Source organism: Pieris napi, chromosome 2 (genome assembly GCF_905475465.1).
Source record: "Pieris napi chromosome 2, ilPieNapi1.2, whole genome shotgun sequence".
Taxonomy (NCBI): domain Eukaryota; kingdom Metazoa; phylum Arthropoda; class Insecta; order Lepidoptera; family Pieridae; genus Pieris; species Pieris napi.
In genome coordinates, this window is record NC_062235.1 from 3,822,419 (window position 1) to 3,846,503 (window position 24,085).

General features: G+C 31.9%; 1 protein-coding gene and 1 long non-coding RNA gene across 2 annotated transcripts; both read right to left on the reverse strand.

Annotated features, from left to right (window-relative positions):
* Positions 1 to 3,822: 3,822 nt before the first annotated feature.
* On the reverse strand, positions 3,823 to 8,803 carry LOC125062324 (allergen Tha p 1-like). The gene is made up of 3 exons (XM_047668162.1): positions 8,680 to 8,803; positions 5,087 to 5,276; positions 3,823 to 4,075 (listed from the first exon to the last, which is right to left on the reverse strand). The coding sequence occupies exons 2-3, from the start codon at positions 5,268 to 5,270 to the stop codon at positions 3,885 to 3,887; spliced, it is 375 nt and encodes a 124-aa protein (XP_047524118.1). The 5' UTR covers positions 5,271 to 5,276; positions 8,680 to 8,803; the 3' UTR covers positions 3,823 to 3,884.
* Positions 8,804 to 21,712: 12,909 nt separating this feature from the next.
* On the reverse strand, positions 21,713 to 23,238 carry LOC125062285. Its single transcript, XR_007119227.1, has 2 exons — positions 22,884 to 23,238; positions 21,713 to 22,722 (listed from the first exon to the last, which is right to left on the reverse strand). It is a non-coding gene; the product is annotated as an uncharacterized LOC125062285 (long non-coding RNA).
* Positions 23,239 to 24,085: the final 847 nt, after the last annotated feature.

Here is a 24,085-nt window from a genome sequence, read left to right on the forward strand (position 1 = left end):
CACCTACTTGCCTATTACATTTAACTTTATTTAGTTGTTCCACTAACTTGTGGAACAACTTTTTATTTGAATTTGATAAAATCATGTTTTTATTTAGTGCGTAAGTTTCTTTAGGTACGCAAGTTATTAATACTGCAAAACAAATTGTAATATTCGACTTTAGTCTATTTAAGATTTTGGCCAATAAAACCATAAAAAAAACATTACAATGTCTAAGTAACGCTGAGTCACAATTTTGAGAAAAATTCTCAGACAAACTTTACAGGCATTAAATATTAATCCGTGACCACTAGGTTAAAATACTCTGCAAAGGGTCTGGACATTTTTATAATATTTCTATAAAAGATCGTGGGAATTAATAATTATAAGAATAATATTTTTATACTGGCAACATTATTGTTGTAGTTAAACAATTCCTTATTGTAATCCAAGGATTCAGTTCTTTGATCCAAATTTGCTTGACTTGTATTTCAAAGATCTATAAATAGATTTTATAATTAAATCGTAAATTGTGTTACGAAATTCTCTAATAAATAATAAAATGTGTAACCATTTACATTTTCATTCTTACATACGACCCTATGAGAGTTAAAAGAACGACAAATAAATTAAATAAAACTTCATTAGCATATTTACAGATTAGGTAAAAAGATGCCATTATACGTGCTAGATGCCGAAGGAGACTGTACACAACGTTATGACATAAATGCTTGACTAGTGATGCCTATGTTTTTTTCTAGAACCTTCTACAAGCACGTTTATATAATATAGCCTTAGGGGAAATTTACGGAAATTTGAAGACGGAACATTGGCGTGCAGAATAGGTCGCCTACTGTCATTCTGGCGGGTCGAGATTTTGTCTGCTGAATACCATACATGCTTTATTTTCCATTCGGACGCGCCGGACTTCTGATAGATAATCTTGTATTAATTTTTCATGCAAATTAAATACCCTTCTGATCGTCACGAATAGTAAAGCAAATAAGTAGTACAATAAGATATTTAAATTTAAAAAAAAGACGAAACGCGCGTTCGATTTGATTATGATGGTCAAATGCAAACTTATTAGCTCTGGTCTGTGGTATGTTTATGGTACATCTCGTGTTTGAGGTAAATCTCGTTATTTATTAACACGTGAACCAATGTTTTACCAAAGCGCATACATTCTTAAGTGTACCTACTTACTGTACTTAATTGAAACTCGTGCTTTTATTTTGCGATTTAGGATTAGCCGGTAGCTTTCAATAAGTATTTTATTTGTCTTTGCTCTGTTTGTATTTGAAATTAGTACGTTGATAATATATCCTTTTGCTTCGTTAATATAGCAACCTATTATCGTAATATCTGTATATTCAGCATAAATTTTCTCTACTTTTAAAGAACTTCTGTCGATCGCAAGTGGTGGTGACCTGTGACACAGGTACTCTTACCTTTAGGAGGCATCAGTCTCACACAAACAAGCATTTCCCTCAATAGAAGATAGACAATTATTTATTTATAATAATAAATAACTGTTACTTGTTTATGTATATTGTATGAAATTGAATGAATACAAGCAAATAAACATGCTGAGACATTTTTCATGGAAATCACATTCCTAATTTTACTGTCTCCGATTTTCTTTATGTATATAATTTCTTTTTGTAGTCCTAATATCCAGTCTAGGTATCGCGAATAAAAATAAGAGATATATAACGAGAATAACCCGTTACTTGATAAATTAATATGCTATGTTCATTTGCTCTAATTTGTACGCTCGTGTGACTTCTATTAAATGCTGGAGATGAAAGATTACGGCCTCGTCAGTGGTGTTTTCAAACCTCATATTAATACAAGTAATAACTCAGTTCTTGTTATAATTTGTTATTTTTAGAAAGTCATTTATCTCTTAATAACTGCTTTGCAGATATTAAACGACGGCTTTATACTCTTATATGAGTAATTATATGTATGTATATGATTGCATTAGAGGATGGGGTATTTGGGGGTCAACACGAATTTGTTTTATTAATGTACAATATTAAAGGGTTATGATAAAACCGCACGTTAGGTGAGTAATCTGGGAATAGATAACAATTTCATTATACTACTTCTAAGACAGAAACAAATAGTCCTTACAGCTGAACACTTTGTTCTTGTTGAATATTTCTAGCGTTTAAGGAAACGTAAAAGAAAAATTGAAATTATCTGATTACAAGCCGTGCCCTCAAGAGGCTCGACCGAGAGTGAAGTGCGACGTCATCAAGTTTGACAAGTACCTCGGTTCGTTTCCAAGACGCCATTCAGTATCAGGCTATGTTCAAAAGTAAGCTCAGAATTATTTTTTGATCACGCCCAGGCATAATTAATTCTACCGTCGTTGTGCTATGAAAAGGCACTTGATAAGTTATTCTTATAATGACGTTATTCAACGGTGTTATGAATTAAAATTAAGTTGGCTGTAGCATTATTGTATAAAATTAATTTTAGAGATAAATGAAGACTCAATATTTTATACACGCCTGTACCTTTACAGTGACTATAAAACCATTTAACTTATGAATGATTTAGACTCAGATGGCGCTAACTCTTTTGCCCGCCATCCACTGCGAGCGGAACTGCCGCTATACTCGTAACTATGATTTTCATACATTTTCATTTCCGTGGGAAACTCGCTCAACTCGCTAACCTCATATGTGACTCTTTCAACTCGCTCACTCCGCTCCGCTCGTCTCCGCTTTGGTGGAAGCACATGTATGAAAATCATAAATCAATCATAGCGGAATCCGTAATGGGTCCGTTCCGCTCGCAGTGGAAGGCGGGCATTTAGTATTGAGATGGTTGTGAAATGAACTTTTTGGAGGTGGGGACAGTGGTACAATTAAATCCTTAATATTTATGATATCAAAGTGTGTTTTTACCCTCGAAATGGAGTAGAGTGGGGTTGTTATTACACCTAAACGTAAGGGAAGTAGCTGTATATAACATTAATAAGTGTTTGTAATTTTTGTTCTATTTCAGTAAAGTAGAGAAAGCATTGCATAATTCATTTCCACAAGATATGTTTTTTCTTTAAAAACAATTTGTTATAGCGAACAATGCTCTTGGTTGTACTTAACCCAGTTGCAAGACAATTAAATATGCTTTTTGGTTGCATTTTTGATACAGTTATACATTTATGGTTTAATCAGCATTTTCCAATTTTATTATATCATTATCCTCGCCTTCCTTAAAGTTCTGGCATCAATCATTTGGCTGACATGGCACCTTTATTGGTTTAAATCTCAATGTATGAGATTTAGTTTTTAAAATACATACACAACATGAAACTGTGTATAACTAAGAATTTAAACATGGATTCATAATTACTTTCAAAATATTTTATCTTTGTAACTCACTAATTTTAAAGGCAAAAATCTTGTTAGCAAAACTGTAGTTTGGTTTCTAAATACCAAAAAGGTACGATTGTATATGGTTTCTGAATATGACAAGACGTAAAAAATTCCGTATTTTTGCACGGATGTGTTGAGCCGGTTGCAGACCGAAAACTAAGCTATGCCAAGGCTAAACTAAGCTATGCCAAGCAAGCTAGGCTAAGCTAAGCTAGAAATAAATAGCGTGCACACCAACAGCTAAGCCAAAGCTCAGTCAGTGTGACGAAGCATGTGCAAATGGTGTGCGGGTAAGCTAAACTAACTTAGCTTAGCTCTTGGTCTGCAACCCGTATTGTTCTATGACAAATTTCTTTGGAATTTGAAAAAATCCATGCATTTTCTCTGACATTTTATCTGTCAAATTATTATAGGTCGAGTCAGCGTTTCGCGAGTAGTACAAAAACAAAAGCTTTTTAGAAATCTAAATTTATTTTACAAGAAACTATGAAGAAATCAAAGTTCAAACGTGGTTTATTGGAGGTGTTCTCCAATGAACTGTTTCAGTACGTCTTCATGGGTATGCTCTGGGTCATATTTGTTCTTAAGCTTCTCCCAGCCCTCAGCATGGTCGTCCATCATGGTCTTGATCATTTTGGCAACGAGAACTTTTTGCTTGTCCGAACAGTTTTTACAAGTATTGTTGATTGCATCTGGAATCCATGCTGAAAAAAACACATACAATATTATTTACGTTGCCTTATAACAATTATCTTGAGTAGTGAAGTTAAAAAGATATAGTGGCTGGAGATACTTGGTTCAAGTCGGCTAGGTTGGAAATAATTAGGAAATAACTGGGTTGGAAAAGGTAATGGAAGGTAACATACATTTTCCGTACACTGTAAAACACACCGTATGTTAAGGACATAATTACAATTTACTCTTTTTAAAGTAATAAATATTAAATCAGTGGTCACGTATAGACTGATCCTTCTTATTTGAAATAAGTTCATCAGTCTCTTTTCATTGCGAAAATATAATTTGTCAAATACAATGTGTGTGAAAGAGATAATGTACTTCAATTAAAAGAGGGCAATTAGATTATTTTTTTATATATTTGAATAATTTACCAAAATAGTGATAATTTATTTCAAATGCACATTCGGTAGAAATAAATTGATTCCTAAATGAAAATAGATACTTTTATCGCTTCTGTTAATTAAAGTAGATAAAATATTTCTTTCACGCTACATAATTTGGACAAATATTATTTTAATCCTGCGCAGACGAAGTCGCGGGCCCCAGCTAGTAATTCTATAAAGAATAGATCTTCACGTATACCACATACAGCTAGTTTAGAATTAAGGAATTATTTTTATGTTGGATAGTCCATTTATAGAAGAATATATACATGAGCAGAGTTGGCCTAGTGGCTCCAGCGTGCGACTCTCATCCCTGAGGTCGTAGGTTCGATCCCCCCGGCGCGCATCAATGGACTTTCTTTCTATGTGCGCATTTAACATTCGCTCAAACGGTGAAGGAAAACATCGTGAGAAAACCGGATTGCCTTAGACCCAAAAAGTCAACGGCGTGCGTCAGGCACAGAAGGCTGATCACCTACTTGCCTATTAGATTACCAAATGATCATGAAACAGATACAGAAATCTGAGGCCCAGACCTAAAAAGGTTGTATTTTTTATATAGGAACATCGCGTTAAGAAAAAAGAGAGACATACTGCTAATTTCATTTCCTTCTGGTGTGCACTTTCCCTCTCCAAGGAAACACATTATATAAGCATTCATTAGTCTAGGATTTTCCTTCAGCTGGTCTACGTCAAAGTCGTCATATCGGCTGCTGTATTGCTCATCTGGACGGGCTGTCGCCACCGCGACCACGACCAAAAGAATTAACAGCTTCATCTGTAACTAAAATACAACTTTAAAACCACGTAAAAAGTACTGTATCATAAGAGCTATGTAGAATAAGACAATTTTGTTATTACTTGATACCACTTACACAAACAAACCCAAAGTATAAAGGACCTTCATCATTTTAAATCTCATGACCTGGTAAGTGTTTGTCTATCGAATTAGCAATAATAATGCTGTATCTGCATCCGATTTATATGTCTTAAATGAATGAAAAACGTCCGAGCTTTTTATCTTTCGTGATCGCTATGAGCTTGATTATTTCACGTTATCTGTATCAAGCGTAATCAATATTCCTTATAGTGTATATAAAAACTAGAGATATTACTATTATACACCGGGAGATAATTAATTCACAATTCATTGGTTCTTCTGTCGATGAAGAAAAGTTTTTTGATAAAGATAAAAGTCTATTGAAATGTAAAAGAGATGGTATCAATGTGTCAGTTAACCAGTAGAAGTATATTATTCCAATTGATCCATTTGAATAAAAAACGTCTTTATACCTTTCTTCTCCATACAAGCTTTAGCTGTATAATATTTCAATATTAATAATTAATTAAAATGGTGTACAAAGTTTTCGCCTGCATATGTATACATAATATCGTATTCACTCCACCTAAAACCTTAACGCTTTCTCTTTTATCATTTTAATACGTAATTGCTTCGACAGCTACACAAAGTCGCGACTATAAACAATACGCAATTAAATTCTAACAAAACCTATTTTCCAATCTGTTTGCGTTTGATCACCAAGTACATTTAAGTTGTAGTCTGTGAAATATTATTCTTAGAAATTGTTTTTGGCACTGCAGTAATCAATACTAGTCGTACATCATTCTAAAGCTAAACAGCGCTTTTCTTTTTGTTTGCGTATAATAAATCAGTACAAAGAAAAATAAATAAGACTACAAAAGATGTATTTTTGTGTTAGTCTGCATTGGTAATCTCCAGCAGCCATAATTGGCTTTGTGTCATTGTCATCTGATTGGTTCAAGATAATTTTAAATAAGCAAAAATCCTGTTGAAAAAGCATTTTAAATTGTCACTGAAAGTGCCTTTTCAAATGCTTCCCGTAGTAGGAAGTATCTCTCTAAGTTGTTATTAAAAATATTTATGTACTTATTATTACTAGAAGCAACTGAAATGTTTTCGCGTAATTAAAGGGAATTCTCGACGAAATCACGAATTATTATTATATCATGTATATGTCACCGTAAAATTGTAAAAACCGTTAGATTGTAATCTATCTCGCGAGATTGTAAACTGTCGAAAGATTGTGATCCTCAACGAGCTGCTTACAAATTAACGTATTATTATTCGGTAGTTATATGAAATTGTTGGGAAGTAAAATTAATCTGCAATTGACCAAAGAAGGTTGAATGATAACTAAGTTAGTGTAGTACAATCTACCGAATAATAATACGTTAAATTGTAAGCAGTACGCTGAGGTTCACAATCTTTCGACAGTTTATAATCTCGCGAGATAGATTACAATCTAACGGTGTTTACAATTTTACATTAACATATACATTATAGATACCGCGGTCACTATTACGATTGGTATTTTGCGGCCGGGGAATTTCGGAAATGGAAAATAAGTAATTTCTTGGATTGTAACTCTATCTTATTTATCGATTTATTTATCTCGTTTTCAGTCTGTTATCAGCATATGTCGGAATGCCACGTAAATGACAAAATAAATCATTTTATTAGTCAAAACATACCAAATTTGCCAATACTATTTTGCCGAAAATACATTTTTTTCATCTTAAACGGCCATTGTGAATTTACTATGACAATTTGTATTAAAACACTTATCGAAACATTTTAGAAGCTTTTATGTATTCCCATTATTAAGAAGCAAAATATCTTTTATCTAATAAATAACAAAGACACATTTCTCTGAATAGGATAGCTTTTAAAAACAATTTAAACGTGAGTTTTTGTAAAAAAGACCTTTGAAGCTTATCACATTAACTTTTATGAAAGTTTTATTGAAATTATGTATATACGAGTATGTTCGTATGTTCGAATGTATTTTCTATACATGCCTTTCAACAGCGTTAATTCGCTTGTGCATTATACACTATACAGCCTTTCTCAATGGATTATATCACTATTTTGTGAGGCTCGTTTTTTTTTACTTGAACAAAAAAATAGCAGCGTGGTGACGACTTACGGCGGTTGACAGTTTTACATTACTTAGACTTCGAAGTGGATTTGAATTTGTTACTAATTGCAAATTGGCTATGTACTCGTATTATTTGCATATGAACTTGATCGATGAATTATGAATTAGAACGTTTCTGTTGATTTAGGTTTAATAGATATGTAAATCTGAACCTCGATTGACTCTGCCTTATAATAATAATGGAAGACTTAATTATTTAAAAAGTCACTTATTTAACATATTATTGGAAAATAATTAAACAGCTTTAGCCCTATTGGCTCAAATGGTAATATTTACCCTTTTCAGAATGTGAAACTGATTCTATAAATATTAAAATCAATTATATCTTAATAATATAGTAGTATCTGGTAGACATTATCCAGATGAATATGTTAATTGAAATTATTAAAATGTTATCCTAAGGAAATGACTAACATAAGGGAGCACGAATTAACTCGAAGCAAATGAATGAATTATATAAAAATACTAGCTGACCTGGCAAACGTCGTTTTGCCATGTATATCATTTATTAAAAAAAAATTGGGGTTGATCGTAGAGGGGTGAAAGTTAGGGGTTGTATGTATTTTTTAATGCTGTATCATAAAAAAATAAAAACAGAAAAAAATCTAAAAATAAAAAACTTTAGGGGTGGACTACCCTTAACATTTAGGGGGGTGAAAAATAGATGTTTTCCGATTCTCAGACATACCCAATATGCACACAAAATTTCATGAGAATCGGTCGTGCCGTTTCGGAGGAGTTTAACCACAAACACCGCGACACGAGAATTTTATATATTAGATATTTCGTGAGTAATTGATATATATAATTATAGTACGTAATTTCTGGAAGGCGTCAAAGAAATATGTTGATTGAAATTATTAAAATGTTATTCCAGGGAAATAAATTTTCTTGTAGGAAATTAATTAGTAATAAAAAACTCACAAATCATATTGATTGTTAAAATTACTCCCATATATTAGTCTTGCTTGTTTTGTCTTTCACAAAGAACAGGCCTTCCCGCAAACATTTAAATTTGGGAACTTATTTTATTACCTTATTGGGTCTTATTTAGTCAAGGGTAGAAACTGTTACGCAAAAGTAGTGATAAAAGCACAATAGAACCTTTTCGTATACGCAAAACAAAATATATTACTCAAAAGGGGACATAAAAACTTTATTGAAATATATCAAGAGATTAGATTATATTATAATAAAAATACCTACTTGTTATAATAGCACACACTACACTGATGTTACTCTAAGCAAAGATTATTTGCATCTATCTGACGTTAGCGCTATTCAGCCTTTTATACTTAAATGTTTAGCCACACATTCACGAAAAACCTTTTTTTTCTACTCGTTTACGTGGATCCGCTAATTAATTATTTCTAGATTTAACTTTAAAATTTGTTTTCATACTTTTTGTATTATGAAGGACTTTTCGACAATTATACCGACCACGTAATGTACCCAGTCATAATTATGTGAGTATGTTAATTACATAATGATATTAAGGTGCTAGATAAGATCTTTATTAATTATCAACGTATAACAATGAAATTCTAATGATTCTGCGAATGTCTATATTAAATTATGTTATAATAAAAATAAATTAATGTTTTTTTTTCTTAGATTATTGAGTGTGTGAAGAAAAAGAAACCAATAGCCTTTGAGGTCTGTTCCGTGATCATTTGTTTTTTCTAAAAGGCAAGTAGGTGCCTTCTGTATCTGACACAGTACGTCGAGTTTTTGGGTTTAAGCATGCCGGTCTCCTCACGATGTTTACCGTAACCGTTCGAGCAATAATAATTGTCTGATTGAATAAATAAATTATTAACTATTATTATTTTACTTTGTTGTGTGATATATGATTGTTTTTAATAAAGATTCAACAGCCTTTTTGTGTCTGAAACACGACGCGATGTTTGCGAAATAATTATTCTCTCAAGTCTCAGGAGGAAAATGTATAATTTTAGATTCGAATTTAAATCTTGCATCTCCGAGTAATTTGTTTTTCCATGGAATTAAAAATAAGTGACCATAACGTGTAATCTTTTACGTAACGTGTATCTGTTGATAATATTTCTTTCGTGATCTTTTGTACATTTTTATATATCCAATAATCAAAACCAGGATCTTTGCTGTTTTATATTATGTATATAAATCGTTTTGCTTTCTTGATAAAAGTGAAAAACCTGAAAAACAGTTCATGGAAACATTCTTAGATATATTAAATTATATCTTAGCTTTAACGAATACAAATTATACCCTCTGGACCAAACCTTCTAAACCGCAAATAATTCTACGAATATCTACTTAACAAAAAATATCAAATTGTCATAACCCTTCTCGAATCCACCTGATCACTCATCAAAATTAGTCCAGCCCTTTAGGAGGTTTTATTCCAAGCACATAAAATTTATATATCTATTTAAGTAAAAGCATCAGATGTTTGAAGCAACGAATTGTATTGGAAAATTAAATTATTTATGGTTACGTTTTTTTTTTTTAATTTTTTTTATACATACTTCGCACAGTTTAATCCTTCCCTGAACTAAATATTTCAAGATCAAAATTAGCCAAATCGGTGGAACCATTCTCGAGTTTAAGCGAGACAAACAGCAATTCATTAGGTAACTTTTTAATTTATTAAAATTTCCCAAATATCACATATTTGCAACACGGCAAAAATATCAAATTTTTGTACAATCAGTTTCATACACATGCGAATATTTTCCATAATCAAAAGAGATTTATTTAAATATATTCAATGTATATGCAATTTAAACACAATATTGAAATAGAATTGCTATAAAACCAATTTGCTGGACCTCTTTGATATTCATGACACGAAGGTTTCGGATCCTTATCTTGTGTAGTTTCAGTGTAAGACTCTATTTAAAATAACCAAAAGTGACTACTGTCAGGCGTTAATAGTAATTGTATATATATTAGTTAATATAATTGATATTCTGAATGTAGGCCATTTTTGTTATTCACTAAAGAGACTCTCCGCTATCTTCATGTAAATAATATAGAATAATAAACTTGCGATACGTGGAGAGGTCACGGGAACTATTGTTGTAATTAACATCAACCTATAGCCAACATAAAAAATGTTTTTATTACACAAGTAAAAGCCTGTAAACTACAGGCTAATATTCGTAAAGACTTCGTTAGTAGTATTGTACAACAAATAAACATGTGTATGATATGCTTGTATTAGATGAGCGTTTATCTCCAAATTATCGAATTTTCAACAAAGTATTACTCAGCGGTTTTCAGATTGATGATACGGAAGTGTACCATTAAAGCCACCGGTTACAAAAAATGTCTTTGTCAAAAGCGGGATTTCTTCCAATTATTTCCTGCCTCTTTCTTTTCCGCGCACACAAAATACTTGCATCACGAAAATAGAACATTAAATTTATATAGAAAACTTAAGTACTCAGTGGGCATAATTGCAAAGTATTACGAATACAAAACCTCTTTTATTATTGTAATTAAATAAATATTGTTCAAAGATACCTATCATTTATAGTGAACAGGGTTACTTTTTCTCATCTTTCCAGCTTCCCGCGTTTCGATACTGACTGTAGAATCGTTCATGAATTATTCATGAAGTAAACTTTTGTCTCATTGTGTTTTGTGCATCATAATATTAATTATATATAACAGCGTCTTCAAAGTATGAAATCGGGTTAATAATGTTTTACAGATTCCACAACTTACGATATCATTTACATGTATGATTATACATGGTGTACACAGAGCGTTTTGTATAATAATTCTTGAAACGGATATCCCGACCTCTGTATAAAGAAAGCAGGCCTAGGTGGATTTCATTCTGGTGTAGAATATTGATTAATTTAATTAAAATGAATTTGAATTAAAATCTATAATGATAGAGGACTATACTTAACTAGCTCAGACCTCTGAGTTCCTCAGTGGAATAATTAATAGTGTATGATAAGCTTTTATAAGTGTACGTGGGTAACACTGAAAATGTTGATAAACAATAAAGTACAAGCTCCCACCTTTTCAGAATGCCAAATCATAAAATGACTGCTTCACGACTGATTTGAGAGAGACCGCCGATGCGAAAACCGCTGTGTGAGTGCGTGAAGTGAGTTACAGAATCGCAGGGCTGGCCAGTTAGAAACATTGCTAATGAAAACTTTTTTTGAATTTCAATTTTAGAACACTTTGGTAACCTAATATAGTATATTGCATTCATTTGTCATTTGTTTTTGTGAATTGCCAGCAAATCTAAAACTCTTGATACACGTGAAAATGAACCTAACGCGAGAAAATTTTCGGTCAATGATTTATTATGACTTTCGTTGTGGGCTTCTCAACAACAAAGCTATGACAGGCTGCGATTAGCATATCTTAATGAAGCCCGATCTCGTGCCACTATTTACAATTGGTTTAACGAGTTTAAGCGTGGACGTAGCAATCTCAATGATGATCCGCGTGAGGGACGTCCTTTAACAGTGACTACTGAAGATAACATCAGTGCTGAGCGACGCATGATAGAGGAAGATAAGAGAGTAACCTATCAGTAGATACGGGCAAGCCTAGGCATTGGTATGAGTCAAGTTCAAAAAATATTACACGAACATTTAGGCGTCAGGAAGCTTTGTACCAGATGAATTCCCCATACTTTAACCGACGAGCAGAAACACCTTCGCATGGACTGGTGTCGCCAAATGTTAGATAAGTTCAACGGCGGTGACTCAAATGCTATATTTGACATCGTCACAGGTGATGAAAGCTGGATATATTGCTTATATAAGTATTGGCAACTTTCTACTTTAAGCCATTTTTCATTTTCTAAAAATTTTCAGTGTTACCCGTGTATGTGATAGTACGATTCGTTCGACCTTTTCAGCTACCATTCTATATTGTCTCTGTATATATAAAAAGTATCTTCTTGACAGAAAATATGTGGCATCGAAATAAAGGATTCAATTTTCAAGTCAATTAATCTTTAACTAAAGATGTAATCAATTAATTTTAACAAATAATACGTACTATAATGCGCATTTCATACACATATGAACCAATACAAAATAATCAATCATTACAAATGACTGACCAAACATAATGCTCATAATTCCAATGTAAGACTAAAGACCACGACCGTAGCCTCAAGTGGACACATTTCTGTATCTATTACCTATAAGTAAAATATAGATTTATAAATATATATATATAAAGAAAGATGACGCAACTACAGTTCGGGTTGGCTTTCGTGATCATTGCAATCTCAGCGTAATGTCGGCCTCTCTTAGATGAGCCGTAATTAGCCTGAGAAATCCCGCGGGGCTGCTTAATTAAGGCTCTCATGATAAGGGATATGTTGACTCAATGAAAAAGAAGCCTTAATTGGGGATTACAATTAGAGCATAAACATATCTTGAACAAAAAAAAAGGATTTATTGTTATACTACTAATAAAATATATATTTATTTAACACTTCAACAAGTGAAAGCGGGCCACGAACGGCCTGTTCGAGCTATCGTCGATAAAAATAAATTCGACATTTATTTTTTAGATTTGTTTCATTCTGTTCATGCTTTATACAATTAGGTTTACAAAGACGTTGTCGAAGTCAGTTAAGGAAGATGATGTCAAATTAAAATTTAAAAAGGAGGAAAATAAAAGATGTTTCTATTTGGTTTGTAATTAATATACTATATATTTATTATATACGTTGCTATAACTATTCACGGCAAACAGACTTGACCTTTGACTAATATGAGCATTCACATTTTACCGGGGAAGTTGAGCAGTTACTTAAAATTTAAGTACGGCTCAATTATGAGACGGTAATTGCCCGTTATGAATAATTAATTAATATATTTATTTTAATGTCCAATATCTTTTCCACGCGTTTTCTCTTCTAGTGTTGACTTCTTTAGAACTTAGTACATGATCTGGCCCATGTGTGTTTTCTTAGACATATTTAATCTCGTTCCCGTTAAGTACCTACGATAGTGATGGCGTTTGTCAGAACTTTGTAGCTTTGTAGACTAGTTCTATGACTTGAAAAGGAACGTGACCCTAATAAAGGATTTTTTAATTTTTAATTTATTTAAATAGAGATGATAGGATTAAAGTAAAACTTCGGTGCGGTGCGACTGTAACTGAACTCTGGTTGTAGGAAAATTGTTGTCTCTGTGTTCTGTTTACATAGATATAGTGTATGTACTATAGTTTGGATAGGAACAAAACTTAGTTCAAAGTTAAAATATCTGTAACTAAAATATTACATTATTATATCATAGGATTGAAGGAGATAGAGCCTCGAAAGAAAAAGTAAAGTCGATATGATTGATGGAGAAAATGTCGCAATTTCACGTTTCGGAAGCAAATTTTTGTTGTGTATATTCTTTCTTACTTATAAATTGTTTGTGTTTAATAAATGTCAGTCTTCGTGACATAGTTGGCACAGGCCTGGGTCCAATGGTAAGGACAAAACATGATTAACATGAAACATACTAAGTATACATAAACATATGTTTGCTGTTGGATACTTCTGTAATATGGGCTCTGACGTAAATATGATCAGATTTCAGGATTAGTTGATATTCAAATTACCAATTGGCCTAACACTATGAAACTCTTATAGTGATAAAAGTCTAAGTTCGCGCCGAGTCTCATAATTATATTACACAACCAAAAATGTCGGATAAAGGTTTTAGGTTTTACTTAAAAAAAAGTAATTGCATTCAAAAACAAAAATTGTCATTAAAATAAATAACAATCGAAGTTTTGCTTATTTCGTTAGTTTCGCATTGCTGTTAATCTTATTTAAGAGTTACTTAAAAAAACATATCACCAAGAAGTGATTTTGGTGGACAATGAAATTTAATTGACAATTTAAATCTTAGTATTGTCTTTGATTAACATAACTCATAACATTAAAAGAAAAACGCTTTTTACCGGATTAAAGTTATGTATTATTATAAATTTACAACTATCCTCCATCTTTTAGTCGATACCAACTCCGGGGAAATAAATACAGATAATGCAACTTTCTCTGCAGCTGTTTCATTCTGTTCATGCTTTATACAATTAGGTTTACAAAGACGTTGTCGAAGTCAGTTAAGGAAGATGATGTCAAATTAAAATTTAAAAAGGAGGAAAATAAAAGATGTTTCTATTTGGTTTGTAATTAATATACTATATATTTATTATATACGTTGCTATAACTATTCACGGCAAACAGACTTGACCTTTGACTAATATGAGCATTCACATTTTACCGGGGAAGTTGAGCAGTTACTTAAAATTTAAGTACGGCTCAATTATGAGACGGTAATTGCCCGTTATGAATAATTAATTAATATATTTATTTTAATGTCCAATATCTTTTCCACGCGTTTTCTCTTCTAGTGTTGACTTCTTTAGAACTTAGTACATGATCTGGCCCATGTGTGTTTTCTTAGACATATTTAATCTCGTTCCCGTTAAGTACCTACGATAGTGATGGCGTTTGTCAGAACTTTGTAGCTTTGTAGACTAGTTCTATGACTTGAAAAGGAACGTGACCCTAATAAAGGATTTTTTAATTTTTAATTTATTTAAATAGAGATGATAGGATTAAAGTAAAACTTCGGTGCGGTGCGACTGTAACTGAACTCTGGTTGTAGGAAAATTGTTGTCTCTGTGTTCTGTTTACATAGATATAGTGTATGTACTATAGTTTGGATAGGAACAAAACTTAGTTCAAAGTTAAAATATCTGTAACTAAAATATTACATTATTATATCATAGGATTGAAGGAGATAGAGCCTCGAAAGAAAAAGTAAAGTCGATATGATTGATGGAGAAAATGTCGCAATTTCACGTTTCGGAAGCAAATTTTTGTTGTGTATATTCTTTCTTACTTATAAATTGTTTGTGTTTAATAAATGTCAGTCTTCGTGACATAGTTGGCACAGGCCTGGGTCCAATGGTAAGGACAAAACATGATTAACATGAAACATACTAAGTATACATAAACATATGTTTGCTGTTGGATACTTCTGTAATATGGGCTCTGACGTAAATATGATCAGATTTCAGGATTAGTTGATATTCAAATTACCAATTGGCCTAACACTATGAAACTCTTATAGTGATAAAAGTCTAAGTTCGCGCCGAGTCTCATAATTATATTACACAACCAAAAATGTCGGATAAAGGTTTTAGGTTTTACTTAAAAAAAAGTAATTGCATTCAAAAACAAAAATTGTCATTAAAATAAATAACAATCGAAGTTTTGCTTATTTCGTTAGTTTCGCATTGCTGTTAATCTTATTTAAGAGTTACTTAAAAAAACATATCACCAAGAAGTGATTTTGGTGGACAATGAAATTTAATTGACAATTTAAATCTTAGTATTGTCTTTGATTAACATAACTCATAACATTAAAAGAAAAACGCTTTTTACCGGATTAAAGTTATGTATTATTATAAATTTACAACTATCCTCCATCTTTTAGTCGATACCAACTCCGGGGAAATAAATACAGATAATGCAACTTTCTCTGCAGCTGTTTCATTCTGTTCATGCTTTATACAATTAGGTTTACAAAGACGTTGTCGAAGTCAGTTAAGGAAGATGATGTCAAATTAAAATTTAAAAAGGAGGAAAATAAAAGATGTTTCTATTTGGTTTGTAATTAATATACTATATATTTATTATATACGTTGCTATAACTATTCACGGCAAACAGACTTGACCTTTGACTAATATGAGCATTCACATTTTACCGGGGAAGTTGAGCAGTTACTTAAAATTTAAGTACGGCTCAATTATGAGACGGTAATTGCCCGTTATGAATAATTAATTAATATATTTATTTTAATGTCCAATATCTTTTCCACGCGTTTTCTCTTCTAGTGTTGACTTCTTTAGAACTTAGTACATGATCTGGCCCATGTGTGTTTTCTTAGACATATTTAATCTCGTTCCCGTTAAGTACCTACGATAGTGATGGCGTTTGTCAGAACTTTGTAGCTTTGTAGACTAGTTCTATGACTTGAAAAGGAACGTGACCCTAATAAAGGATTTTTTAATTTTTAATTTATTTAAATAGAGATGATAGGATTAAAGTAAAACTTCGGTGCGGTGCGACTGTAACTGAACTCTGGTTGTAGGAAAATTGTTGTCTCTGTGTTCTGTTTACATAGATATAGTGTATGTACTATAGTTTGGATAGGAACAAAACTTAGTTCAAAGTTAAAATATCTGTAACTAAAATATTACATTATTATATCATAGGATTGAAGGAGATAGAGCCTCGAAAGAAAAAGTAAAGTCGATATGATTGATGGAGAAAATGTCGCAATTTCACGTTTCGGAAGCAAATTTTTGTTGTGTATATTCTTTCTTACTTATAAATTGTTTGTGTTTAATAAATGTCAGTCTTCGTGACATAGTTGGCACAGGCCTGGGTCCAATGGTAAGGACAAAACATGATTAACATGAAACATACTAAGTATACATAAACATATGTTTGCTGTTGGATACTTCTGTAATATGGGCTCTGACGTAAATATGATCAGATTTCAGGATTAGTTGATATTCAAATTACCAATTGGCCTAACACTATGAAACTCTTATAGTGATAAAAGTCTAAGTTCGCGCCGAGTCTCATAATTATATTACACAACCAAAAATGTCGGATAAAGGTTTTAGGTTTTACTTAAAAAAAAGTAATTGCATTCAAAAACAAAAATTGTCATTAAAATAAATAACAATCGAAGTTTTGCTTATTTCGTTAGTTTCGCATTGCTGTTAATCTTATTTAAGAGTTACTTAAAAAAACATATCACCAAGAAGTGATTTTGGTGGACAATGAAATTTAATTGACAATTTAAATCTTAGTATTGTCTTTGATTAACATAACTCATAACATTAAAAGAAAAACGCTTTTTACCGGATTAAAGTTATGTATTATTATAAATTTACAACTATCCTCCATCTTTTAGTCGATACCAACTCCGGGGAAATAAATACAGATAATGCAACTTTCTCTGCAGCTGTTTCATTCTGTTCATGCTTTATACAATTAGGTTTACAAAGACGTTGTCGAAGTCAGTTAAGGAAGATGATGTCAAATTAAAATTTAAAAAGGAGGAAAATAAAAGATGTTTCTATTTGGTTTGTAATTAATATACTATATATTTATTATATACGTTGCTATAACTATTCACGGCAAACAGACTTGACCTTTGACTAATATGAGCATTCACATTTTACCGGGGAAGTTGAGCAGTTACTTAAAATTTAAGTACGGCTCAATTATGAGACGGTAATTGCCCGTTATGAATAATTAATTAATATATTTATTTTAATGTCCAATATCTTTTCCACGCGTTTTCTCTTCTAGTGTTGACTTCTTTAGAACTTAGTACATGATCTGGCCCATGTGTGTTTTCTTAGACATATTTAATCTCGTTCCCGTTAAGTACCTACGATAGTGATGGCGTTTGTCAGAACTTTGTAGCTTTGTAGACTAGTTCTATGACTTGAAAAGGAACGTGACCCTAATAAAGGATTTTTTAATTTTTAATTTATTTAAATAGAGATGATAGGATTAAAGTAAAACTTCGGTGCGGTGCGACTGTAACTGAACTCTGGTTGTAGGAAAATTGTTGTCTCTGTGTTCTGTTTACATAGATATAGTGTATGTACTATAGTTTGGATAGGAACAAAACTTAGTTCAAAGTTAAAATATCTGTAACTAAAATATTACATTATTATATCATAGGATTGAAGGAGATAGAGCCTCGAAAGAAAAAGTAAAGTCGATATGATTGATGGAGAAAATGTCGCAATTTCACGTTTCGGAAGCAAATTTTTGTTGTGTATATTCTTTCTTACTTATAAATTGTTTGTGTTTAATAAATGTCAGTCTTCGTGACATAGTTGGCACAGGCCTGGGTCCAATGGTAAGGACAAAACATGATTAACATGAAACATACTAAGTATACATAAACATATGTTTGCTGTTGGATACTTCTGTAATATGGGCTCTGACGTAAATATGATCAGATTTCAGGATTAGTTGATATTCAAATTACCAATTGGCCTAACACTATGAAACTCTTATAGTGATAAAAGTCTAAGTTCGCGCCGAGTCTCATAATTATATTACACAACCAAAAATGTCGGATAAAGGTTTTAGGTTTTACTTAAAAAAAAGTAATTGCATTCAAAAACAAAAATTGTCATTAAAATAAATAACAATCGAAGTTTTGCTTATTTCGTTAGTTTCGCATTGCTGTTAATCTTATTTAAGAGTTACTTAAAAAAACATATCACCAAGAAGTGATTTTGGTGGACAATGAAATTTAATTGACAATTTAAATCTTAGTATTGTCTTTGATTAACATAACTCATAACATTAAAAGAAAAACGCTTTTTACCGGATTAAAGTTATGTATTATTATAAATTTACAACTATCCTCCATCTTTTAGTCGATACCAACTCCGGGGAAATAAATACAGATAATGCAACTTTCTCTGCAGCTGTGATACATTCAACATCTTTTGTCTTCAGTCACCGTGACCACGCACGCTGTAAAGCACGCGAAACGTCGGATAAATTTAAAATTATGTCAAATAGTTGTAAATTTATAATAATACATAACTTTAATCCGGTAAAAAGCGTTTTTCTTTTAATTTAAATCTTTCGTAAAACTTTGACGTAAATATGCATTTGTTTCTACAAGGACCTTGAGCGGCGCCTGGAATCATACGTTTAAATGATTCTTTTGTTTAAACGACATTGTGCAATTAAAAGTACGCTGGAAATTAACATTAGATTATATTTATATAGCGAAAGAGAATTAATTCTAATAAACTTTAATAAGAATATATTATATAAGAACGTTTTTGGCAGACTATGCCTTCACCCAACGCCCAAGCCGTAGACGGACTATGGTATAGACCAGCCCTGCGATTCTGTAACTCACTTCACGAACTCACACAGCGGTTTTCGCATCGGCGGTCGCTCTCAAATCAGTCGTGAAGCAGTCATTTTATGATTTGGCATTCTGATAAACAATAAACTACAAGATCCCACCTTTTTAGAATGCCAAATCATAAAATGACTGCTTCACGACTGATTTGAGAGCGACCGCCGATGCGAAAACCGCTGTGTGACTTCGTGAAGTGAGTTACAGAATCGCAGGGCTGGCATCAGCGTACAGCGTGTGAGATAGCGAATAATCGACGTATGTCATATTTACAGTTTTAATTCATTGAAGATTGCTTATTATTGACCAAAATACACATTCGAATTAATAATTCTTGAACAAAGTTACTGGACGTGACAAAATAAGCTACTTACCGATGAAAGGTTATATTTGGTTCTTTACGTTCACTATAGCTTTTACAGCCAATTATGAAACAATTTACCATGACTGACACTTTTAATACTCCTCTTATAAGGATAAAGTTTTAAAATATGGGTTTGACTTGGGTTTCAGCGTTTTATCAGTAAGTGGTGAAAACTAGTTTACCACCAAGGGCTCGGTGGTAAACAAATAAAACCCGATACGCAAATAGAGACAGAAAAACTGATACTCTGTTTCGCTCGCACTTAAGTATTTCACGTAAATGCCTTCTCTCTTTAGTTATTATTGTTATTTTAGAAGCTCATCTAGTTCTATACTCTATCTACGGCCCAAGCGAATCTAGTTATCAAAGTCTAGTACCACTATGTCACAATATATCACTTTCATAGACAATAACTTGCAAAAGCCTTTCTCTACACTAAGTAGAAATCTAAATCGTTTAAATATCGCTTACTAGGCTAACAAATACAGAAAGGAATATATGTCGCTTTTAATATTTACTATATGTCCTGTAGATTTATTCGCTATTCAGTCATACATAATTGTTCGTATTATATGTTAATTGTTGTAATTGGCAACAAGGAAATAATTATTGGTGCATAATCAATGAATTATTTGTAATTTTATTAGCGCAATTGTTATGCAAATTACTGGACGACATACAAATTGGAGGAATTAGGATAGACCTGTATACATCGAAACATTGTTATAATTAATTGAGATTCCTTGTAGTTATTTGTCTCAGAGGATACGATGACATGTAGGCAACGTTACCAGTGCGATGCCTTAAAAATGTCGTATTGGTAACTTTAAACAGTTCAGTTTCGACTATTAGTATAAGATCCCGATATACAACTACCTTCACCGAGATGCTTATTTAATGAAACGTATTTTATATTTAATTTAATATGTCAATAAATATAATCCATATGGGTTGCCTGGCAAATTTCAGTCCAGAGTATGTTTAATTAATATTTAAAAAAAAAAATATAATTTGCATATAGTAAATTTATTTAATTTTATTCAATCAATATTTTTAATCAGGGTAGAATTATATATGTATCACTATAACTTTCTTTTTTACTAAAGATGTATATATACTTTAGTGTCACATAAAAAATAACATAAATAATTAATTGATTAAAAACAACCTAACGTTTGCATATTCTATGCTTCATACTTTCGATTGGTATAGAATTTATCTAATAAGCATACCGGTGAAATGTTTAACAAAATATTTTTTTTTAATTTTAATTAAAATACTCTAGACTGAAATTTGCTGGGCAACCCATATGGATTATATTTATTAACATATAAAATACGTTTCATTAAATAAGCATCTCATGGAAGGTCGTTGTATATCGGGATCTTAGGGTGAGATCTATAGTCCGCACTTGGACTTTACTCTGACTTAACTATCGAGCTAAGACACAGTCGGTATTTATAGAGCAAACTGCGAATCCCTCCCTAGTGTTGGCTTAGCTTAATCTCAAGTCCACGAAATCGACGACTTACCAAAAACTTTGACTATAAGCCTAACAAAAATAATGGCCTAAAATTTGCTCTACCATCATATCTTTTACTGGACTTTTTATTTTTGTCGGTTTTTAATGAACGGTGTTGCCATTTGGTATCAGAGTTCCATAGACTTTGGGAAAAATAGAATTTGAATTCAAAGAAATTTTAAATGATCTTGATAAATACCTATGAAATGCATGAAATAAAATATTTATACATTATTATGGTATCTATTGTTGTTTATTTACATTATTTATATAAGTGTTCAACCCCATTTTTGAGAGATCTTATAAATAACTGGTGTGATATCGTATCTGTCACCTGGCAGCCCTGGCATATTATAGTGACAACGAAATTCAAACTATAACCTAACCGATGACCCTGAATCTTCTACCATTTATTACCTGACTACCCTAAAAAATTTGAGATAGGAGTGGAACATATAAAATTAAAAAATCTGTTAGAAATAGAATTTCTTCAACAAAAATATAAATTAGTATTAGAAATATGTATTACACTCAAAAAAAGAATCAGAAAATAAATGTTTAAAATGAAACAAGTTTTGTTTTGATATTCTTTATTACCGAACAAATTACCTAGTTATATTGTGCAATCACAGATTGCCGGAATGCTAGACCTGTAGGAGATCTTTCATTGTTTCTGTGTTACTCAACTTCTGCTGTCAGCAAGATCACCATCATCATAAGCATAGGGGATGCTTATGACTCTATATACCTATATTATGCAATACAGCACAAGCTATAATTATATATAACTAGTATATTTTGTCAATTTTGACAGTAGTCCTAGCTGTAAACATGGAAATTTCCTTTTCTACACTCCGAAAACCCTTTCAACAATATGCCTAGTTCTTATTTGAGAATAATTATAATTATTGTCAGCTCTTGTCGTTGGATATAAAAGTGTTGTTAACATGAAGTTAAGTGCCGGATAACCGCTGTCACCTACTAAAACTCCTTCTAGTTCACCATTTAGCAGCCTTGCATACGCCTGGCAGTTTCTAAATATCCTGCTGTCGTGTGAACTGCCAGGCCACCTGGTCACTATATCAAATATTTCCATATCAGGCCCTATTATTGCTTGCACATTTACAGAAAATTACCCTTTTTTATTTCTGTATGCTTCAGAGTGAGCGATACCTTTGGGTCTATTAATTTTTATATGGGTGCAGTCAATAGCTCTGATTATACTGTTTAGGTCATGGTGAGTATTAGATCTTATTAATTCTTCAAACTTCCTTTTGGCTGTGTTCATATTTCTTGGAAAATTTACAAATCTAGGAAGTAATTTACTCAACTCTGCAGAGACTTTATTTATAATTAAACAGACTGTAGATTGGCTTATTCTGTTCAGATCACCACACACCATCTGTAATGTCAATGAATTATTATTAGTTACATATATTATGTTTCTGAAAGTCAGAAGACAAATGTCTTCAACATATAATGTATTTAAAATCATTTGAGAATACATATGTACCTATAATATTCAAATCGAAAAACCATACATATTTATGAACACAATATTACCTGAAAACATCCAGTTGCATTTTTATGCCTTAATGCAAAAAGTATTTGCAATTGCGGTAGGTTTGGCGATCCTCTGTTGTTATAAGGTTGCAAGTTTGTAATGATCAGTGGCAGGATCACATTTAATACCGTGTGTTTCAAAATACGGTTCCTTCTTTTGAATTCATTCTCACCGTACAGGATGGAAGGATTTTGGTTGTATTCGTTCCGAACATATACAACACTTTAGGCAAAATTTTCAATTGTTGATATTTGATACAAGTGCTCTGTTGCTGTTGTCAAAACAATGCGATCCGTTCTACGTAACAAAATTATTGTCATCTTTAAATAATTAATACATTTTCTAAAGATTACTCGTAAATTTCTATTTATTGCAATAATAAAATAAATGAATACATAAATAACAATAAATTGAAGATATATGTGTACCGTTTTAGATGTTTAAATATTTGTTATTGTTTACTTTTTTAAAGGATAATAAACAAAGTATTGCATGAACTGAAACATCAATTTGTATTTTGACATTTGCTGTCTTAGCTTGGGCTTAGCTTAATCTCACCGTTAAAATGTCTATAAATACGAAATCATAGTTTAACCTTAGTGTACACTAAGCAAAGTTTTTCGTAAGGTAAGTCTGAGCAAAGTCCAAGTGCGGACTATAGATCTCACCCTTAGACCATATGATGGACCTAATTGAAACCTGATGGATTCCCTCATAGTAGACTTAAGCTAGCATAATTAGTCTAATCAGCATTTTATAATATCAGGGGCTGTTCAAGTATTACGTAGGCACTATATCTTTGATTTTCATATTTGGTGATTACGTCAACAGTAATTATTTCCTTTTTTACACATATTACCCACACATTGTTTATGCTTAAAAATGAAATGCATTTTCGAGGATTCCTACAAAAAATTAATACGTTTAGGTATTTTTGAGAGCTTTGTTTAGTTTTGCTGACAAGAGAAGGGGGGATAAATTGCTGTAAATCTGCTTACGTAATACTTGAAATTATAATTACTTAAATTGGTACAGGAACACTAAAGACAACCAGTCATGGATTTATTGATCTGTTGAAAAAAAATACTTTTAAAACAAAGCCTCAACGTTCTACGAAAGACTTTTGACTGCAATTAATGACTATATCACAATAAAAATATTTACAGCAATTAAAAATTCAAAAATAGTAAATTAAAACAAA